This window comes from Glossina fuscipes, unplaced genomic scaffold (genome assembly GCF_014805625.2).
Source record: "Glossina fuscipes isolate IAEA_lab_2018 unplaced genomic scaffold, Yale_Gfus_2 61042, whole genome shotgun sequence".
Classification (NCBI taxonomy): domain Eukaryota; kingdom Metazoa; phylum Arthropoda; class Insecta; order Diptera; family Glossinidae; genus Glossina; species Glossina fuscipes.
The window spans coordinates 4,996-11,800 of NW_024003292.1; the positions used below are offsets into that span (position 1 = coordinate 4,996).

At 37.8% G+C, this 6,805-nt stretch overlaps 2 protein-coding genes and 1 pseudogene across 3 annotated transcripts in view; all 3 read right to left on the reverse strand.

Annotated features, from left to right (window-relative positions):
• The window catches only part of LOC119643478 (muscle M-line assembly protein unc-89-like), a gene marked incomplete at its 3' end in the record, with an annotated part of 5,670 nt that extends 4,990 nt beyond the window's left edge, over positions 1–680 (reverse strand). Inside the window, exons 1-2 of the mRNA XM_038042828.1 lie at positions 628–680; positions 37–412 (exon numbers count right to left, since the gene is read on the reverse strand). Of these exons, the coding sequence (XP_037898756.1) occupies positions 37–412; positions 628–680 (429 nt within the window). The remainder of the gene's footprint in view (positions 1–36; positions 413–627) is intronic.
• Positions 681–2,597: 1,917 nt separating this feature from the next.
• On the reverse strand, positions 2,598–3,299 carry LOC119643480 (annotated as a pseudogene).
• The window catches only part of LOC119643479 (putative GPI-anchored protein pfl2), a 3,907-nt gene continuing 302 nt past the window's right edge, over positions 3,201–6,805 (reverse strand). For both annotated transcript variants that reach the window (XM_038042830.1, XM_038042829.1), the window contains exons 2-3: positions 3,860–5,928; positions 3,201–3,703 (exon numbers count right to left, since the gene is read on the reverse strand). In XM_038042830.1, the coding sequence (XP_037898758.1) occupies positions 3,455–3,703; positions 3,860–5,928 (2,318 nt within the window). In that variant the 3' untranslated portion in view covers positions 3,201–3,454. The remainder of the gene's footprint in view (positions 3,704–3,859; positions 5,929–6,805) is intronic.

The following is a 6,805-nucleotide window of genomic DNA, read 5'->3' on the forward strand; positions in this document are numbered from 1 at the left end:
GGTCCTTTCTTTAGGAGCAAGTTTTGAATTTTCGACATTATTGGAAGTGCTCGCATTAGCGTCCTTTATATCTTTTTCCGCTTCACTTTCTTTTCCACCAGTTTCCACCTTAACCGTTTTTGCTTTGGTGGGACTTGAGCTCGTGAGTTTTTGTGATTTGTTTGCAATTGCTGTTTTTGCGCCTATTGTTTCCATTTCTTTTTGTTTCTGATTACTCTCGGATTTATCGACTTGTTTTGAGGCTGGCTTTGGTTTGACGGATATTTGCGAACCGCTTCCAACTGTAGCATCTGCGATATTTAACTTTACTTCATTACCTTCCTGATCATATTCACTCTTCTTAATAGCTGTTTTTGGGTTTGCGGATAGTGAAGCTATGCATGTCGTTGCAGCTTTTGTTTGCGTTTTCTGACTAAATAAATTGATGTTTGCTAAATTTTAAAATTATCGTTTTATTTGGTTTTTATGTACAATAAAGAAATTTTATTTAATCAGAGAATCTGATATGCTATAGGTATTTCTAGCAAAAAATTCCATGCAGCAGGATAGAACACGTGCCATAGAAACACAAACAAAATAAATATATTGCGGGAAGAATTTTTCTTAGCTTTTGATTACTTTTATTACAAATTTTTTGGATTTTGGTCGTTTTCAGACACAAATTCCTTGATTTTGGTCATTTTCAGACACATACTCCTTGATTTTTGGTAATTTTCAGACACACACTCCTTGAATTTGTTTAAATTCAAAGAAAAATTTGTTGCTAATGAGTATTAACATCCCAGTATTAATATCATATTAAAAACAACTCCGTGCTAAACGTATGGTGGAGGGTTAATTCAAATTAATTTTTGAGATGCGCTGATTGTAAAAAAAGACAACAAAAATTTAGAAATAAAGAGTTTCCATAAAAGTGGTTCTAAATTGTGAAATTAAAAAAAAAAGATGTCTTGAAATTAAAGAAATTCAACATCGACAACCATTTACTCTTTTAAGATTATTGAAAATAAAATTTTATTTAACAATTGCGAATTACTAAGTTAAGTTACGATTACAGCCAACACGAAGAAAAAGAAAAGATAAAAAATTATCGACACATTAGAACAATGAACGTTCGCTATATTCCAAAGCAAAGATGACTTGTGCTTCCGCAGAGTTTCTTCTAGCAGAGTTTCTTCTAGTAAGCATCAATCAGGCAGCGGTAAAAGCAAAAGTAGTGGACAGGTTCCAGTGAAAATGATAGAGATTTCTTTAAACGATAACGCAAACTATGTGGAATCTAGAAAAGTTAGTCCACAAAATAAAGTGAGTTGGTATAGCTGCGTATGGACTGCACGACTGACGATGCTTCCCATATGGGGCACGCTCCGTAATTCTAATAAACGTTCAATGGAGCGGGTTGTATATGCGTGCATATTTTACAAATGCATTCATTTTGCAGATCGACTACATATTTTAATATATTGAGACGCGTTTTATCTGAACACTTTGGCTTTAACATACACTACGTGATAAATATTTCCGATATCGATGACAAGATCATTAAAAAAGCTCGGCAAAACTAGCTCTTTGAACGTTATTCCAGCAGTGTGATGCAGGTGCCGCTAGATCAATTACTGGATGACCAATGCTCGGTTTTGATGGAAAAATCATTAACAATAATTTAGCTTAACGTAAAGGATCTCACTCGTCATTTAGTTTCTGGTGAACCCAGACGTCTTTTCGATGCATGGACCAAAACCGAAGCCGAGTTATTAACTAAGTACAATGTTACACGACAGCTGGTACATCAAGCTTTGTGTGGCAAGTCAAGCTGATACAAAAATTTAATGCATCAATGGTTAACATATTATTTTTTCGGTTCCATAGACAATGTGGATACTCGCAGTTCACTAGATGCCGTAAGAGATTTGGTTTCGTCTGCTAATATTTACATTCGTGATAATAAACTTAAATTAATAGATTTATTGCATATATTCGGGGCAATAACGGGACCTAGAGGAGCATTTGGTTTCACTGTAGGGATTTTATCAAGCGGCCACATAGATGTGTAGAGTACTGTTCTTCCCTACGTAGAAGCCACAAACTTTAATAGCACTCGAAATTTATGTGATGAACTAAGCGACAATATTCTACCGCAATTGGGTGTACGTTTCGAAGATAAGGATGAGGGAGGGTACGCCGTGAAATTGGTTGATCGTGACACTTTATCGTGCGAGCAGGAAGCAAAACAAGCCGCGATAGCTGAGCACTTAGCAGAAAAGGAATGTAAAAAACAGGTTGCAGCCGAAAAGGCAGATGTTAAGGAGAACCGGGAGAAGGTTAATCCAAAAGAAATGTTCCTCAAAGCAACCGATAAATAATCACGATTTGATGAAAACGTAAGTGTAACATAAGCAAGCAAATTGCTAACCTCGGTGTTTGAAATCCTTGTGTTTCTCCTAAATTTTAGGACTTACCAACACATGATAAATATGGCAACAAGATTAGCGCAAACCAATTGAAAAAGTTACAGAAATGGCAAGCTCCACAAGAGCAACGTGATAAAGGATACTTTGATTCTTTAGTTAATGCTTGATAAAACGAATTTTCTTTTATCAGTTTTGCAAGCGTTGTTGCCAACACAAACCGGCACATGATTTTAAAGGAGCTTCGATCAACGGCACTGTGGAATTAGTAGTGGAGATTTTAAGTGTTATGTCTGGTCTGCCGATACTGGCCATTACATTCTCAGAACTTGGAGAAATACGCAAACATCGCCCCTCATCCTCGTGTACCGGCTTCACGTTTGTCGGCGACCGAGGTCTCCGCGACATGTCGAACGTTACAATTTCACCTCCAGATAAAGCAGTAATAATGCGATAATTATTGAAAGACCAATCAGCAGTCAGTAATGGAATTTTTGAACATTCAACAGATATGACAGACTGCGGTGAACGTACATTGTACATATGTGTTACACATCTTTTTCGGCTGCCATCACCTTACTTGGGTCGTCGGAATGCCACTTTACGGACATGCCAGCCGATGATAAGCAAAATGTAATTATGTTATCATAGTTTGATTCAGAACACCAGATTTTGCATGAATTGTCATCACTTACGCCAAAAATCTGCGCTTGCTGCGCAAAATGTTGGCTCGATATATATAGTTACAAAGAATAACTGATAAATAAAAAAAAAAGAAGAGTTCGGTAAATGTGTTTTTAAATTCAAATTCCATTTTTTTTATTTAACAAAAGTTCAATTAATATTATATGTGTATATTTGTATACATCATACGGTTCTGCGTCTATACATAAGTATGTACAATAAAAGAAATGAATATACTTTCTTTTTTTAAAATAAAAAAAAAATTAAAATGGTGAAAGATTTCAAATGGATAAAAACTAAAAATACAAAGATTGCAAGTAAAACGACAGAAAAGAATATGAAGACCAGGCCATTGAGAAGGTTTATAAATCAGCTAAATCCTCGACATTTTCTTCATGTTTCACAAGCGTTCGATGATTGTCACCGAGTGATATGAACTCTGACTCATCACTATTGCGAGTTTTCGATAACACAGTAATTTTAGATGTTGCGGTAGATTTACGTGTTATCCGTGATACGGTTGCCTTCGCAATAATGTTAACGGTTTCTGAGGATGGCATTGGTAGAATACTGCTAGTAAGGGTAATTCCTGTATTAGACGAGCTGGGAAACTAATAATGTATAAACCAGAAATATCGCAATAAGAATATTAAGGAAAACGTGAATGCGAGACGGTGTGTAAAACTAATTTACCTCGCAACTATTTCGAGTATATGTGTTTATCTAAGTTTTTCACTTTATATTTTCGATTTTTATTGTCTTTTTACCTTTCTAACGCCACCAGTTATTGTTGTCGTGGTAGGTGTCTTCCCAATTGTTGCTGTTGCTATCATTTTTGCTGCCTTTGTAATTGGAGTTGAAGCCCGACGTGGCGGCGTCGCATAAAACATAGGCAATGATTCTTGCGACGGCCTTTTTAAAGATTTCGACGGTCGCTTTTGAGTGAGGCTACCTGTTCTATTAGAATGCGGACTGCGACCGGTGGAAGTGTTCGGGAAAGTGCTAGAGGGAACGTTACCCGTCGACATTATATTACCCGCTCGCGTTGACATGGTAGATTTTGTATAGGCTGGCATACTTGCTACAGGTGGCGGCACGGTCTGCAACTGATAACCGATTATATTTTTTTCGGTGTCGTAAATTGGAACTCCATCGTGAAATTGTATGCTTTTTCGTGGAATTTCATAATTTAAAGACTTTTGTTTTGTTCCCGTTGTTGTAGCCAACGATGAATCACTAACATCCTGAAGAGGTGATGAGGCGTTAGTTAAAACTAAATCGGTTGCATTAGTTTGAACAATTGTATTTGACGGCACCGTAGAAATAGACGAAGACACACTATTCAGATGTAGTATTTGTTTGAAATATTCTTCGATCAATATAATCGTATTTTCTAAATCTTTAGACTGGAATTTGCAAGTCGTCAAAAGCGATTCAATTACTCGGTGGCGATCGGCAATTGTCAACTGATCGAAAGGTTTTACGAACTTTTTTATTAAAGCATCTAAGCGCTTAAAATTAGAAAGGTTCATTGAATGATGGGGATCGCTATCTTGCTGTTGTTCTTTTTGTTGTTGAGCGACGGACGGCACTGTACAGGTAACAGATGATGATCCGTGCAAAAGATTCGATTCCTGTGAAGTAATCGCTGCACGTATTTTTGGTGTTATGGTTGTAGTGCGTGGCAAATGTCGTGCCAAAGCGTTAATAGTGGGTGAAAGTATTGCATTGGCTGAAAGCGTAGAACTCGTCGATGCCGGAGTATTAACAGCTGGCGATAGTATCGCGTTGGCAGTGAGCGTCGAAGTTGTCGCTGAAAGCGTTGTTGTGTTGGTAAACCCAGTTTGTTGGTTGCTACCTATCAATGCCGAGTTTCTCAGCTTCTCAGCTTTTTGTCTTACAACGTCGGGTACGGTGCTGCAATTGCTTTCCAATTCAGCTCGTGTTATCACTTTAGTGGTTAGCACTATATACGCAGGTATCTCTCTGATAGGTGTATGTATCTGAGTATGCATTCTAGCCGGGTCTATAGCCGGCATATTTCCGTCCAAATAAGGACAGCAATAGTCTAACAAAACACTTCCGTGATTACGATTATATTTAACTGGATGTAAAAATGAGTACAACCGTGTCCCTTTTGCATCCAAAAGGGGCGGTGTGACGCCGAATGAGGGCACAAAACTATTTTGATATGATTCCGTTTCACTGGTATTTAGTAAACGAATATTTGCGGGTTGTTGGCCGTTAATACCAGTAAACGAAGAATTCATAGCACTAACTGCTGCCGCTGTGATACTATGTGCGCGTGCCATTAAAGTCTGTGTGTCAGGCAAAGCAGGTAAGGCATCGTCATCAATTTCATGTTTGGGTTGAACTGCGACAAACGCATCATCTTCATTAGCCAGCGGTGACGATTTGACTTGTGTACAGGAGGTCTTTTCAACCGTTTTACTTAAAACTTCCGTTGGAGTTGTTTCTGGAGTATGTAAAACCGAAGAAATTGTTGGCGGAAGCAGACCACTTGCATTATTATCAGTTTGCTGACTTCCAGTAGAGTTCGTAGTATTAGATGTTATTGCGCTATTTGCACCCGATTGAGCAATTACTTGCGTAGCTGACGCTTGCCGTGGCGTTATTGTCATAAGATTGCCGCGACTTATTACCGCGCCTATACGTAGTCCTGTTTGGGGATTATTAGTTACTAAAGGCACGTGACTTACATTAGAGATCGATTGAGTTTTTGACACAATTCTTGATGAAGGTGATGATTTTGTTTTTGGTAGACAGCTAGATAGAGCAATTCTTCCATGGCTATTAGTCCAGATACCGGATTTTACTGTGAAGAAAAGCGAAGGATTATGTGAAAGGTAATAGGGAAAAGTTTAAAATATAACTTTTTGTAAAAAATTTTAGTTTTCAAAAAAATTATGCGCATGATGGATCTGCAGAAAGTTAGGGTCACAGGTGAAAATATGAGAAAGAGTTCTAAAGATTTTAATTATGCTCGAAGAATATACACAACTGCACGAAAGACAAAAATTTCAAACCACGAACTCTCTGCAATGGTACCCACAACGCAGACGAATGCTCAAAGAACTAAAACCACTCTATACGCTCAGCATGGATAAATGGAGTTCGGTGTACTATTGTATTTAAATTGCGCATATTCGGCTGTCACCTAGTCTTTTACACCCGGTACCTCTATCCTAAAGCAAAGGCTAAAGAAGAAACTAAATTTCCATTTCATCTGATACTGCGAATGAATCACTGAGAGTACATTTTAGCAGAAAATATGCAAAATATTTATCGCATGTCTATTCTAATTCATGCGTAGGGCAGAAAAACCCACTGGCCTTCCAGTTTTTTTGCGACCAGTACATTTACATTATATGTCTAGACCGATCCAGAATTTTATCATGTCGACCTCGTAGAGTCGCTGACGCTTCTTCCTGTTTGCTGCAAATGTGTTGAAAAAACAACAAAATTTTAATGATCTAAAATGTTGAGTTGGCCTCAGCCATTTTTTCCGTTTTCATACCGGGCCTCGCCACAAAGTACGACCTTTTATCGTTGCTTCTGATATGTTTTATAGAAAACAAACAAAAACAGCATTCACTTTTACTTTTGAAAAAATAGGTGCCCTCAGATTACATCGTACTATGTCCTTCGAGTGAGTTGGCCTGTTTTCAATACCAACCTGATGCAAGGACCTT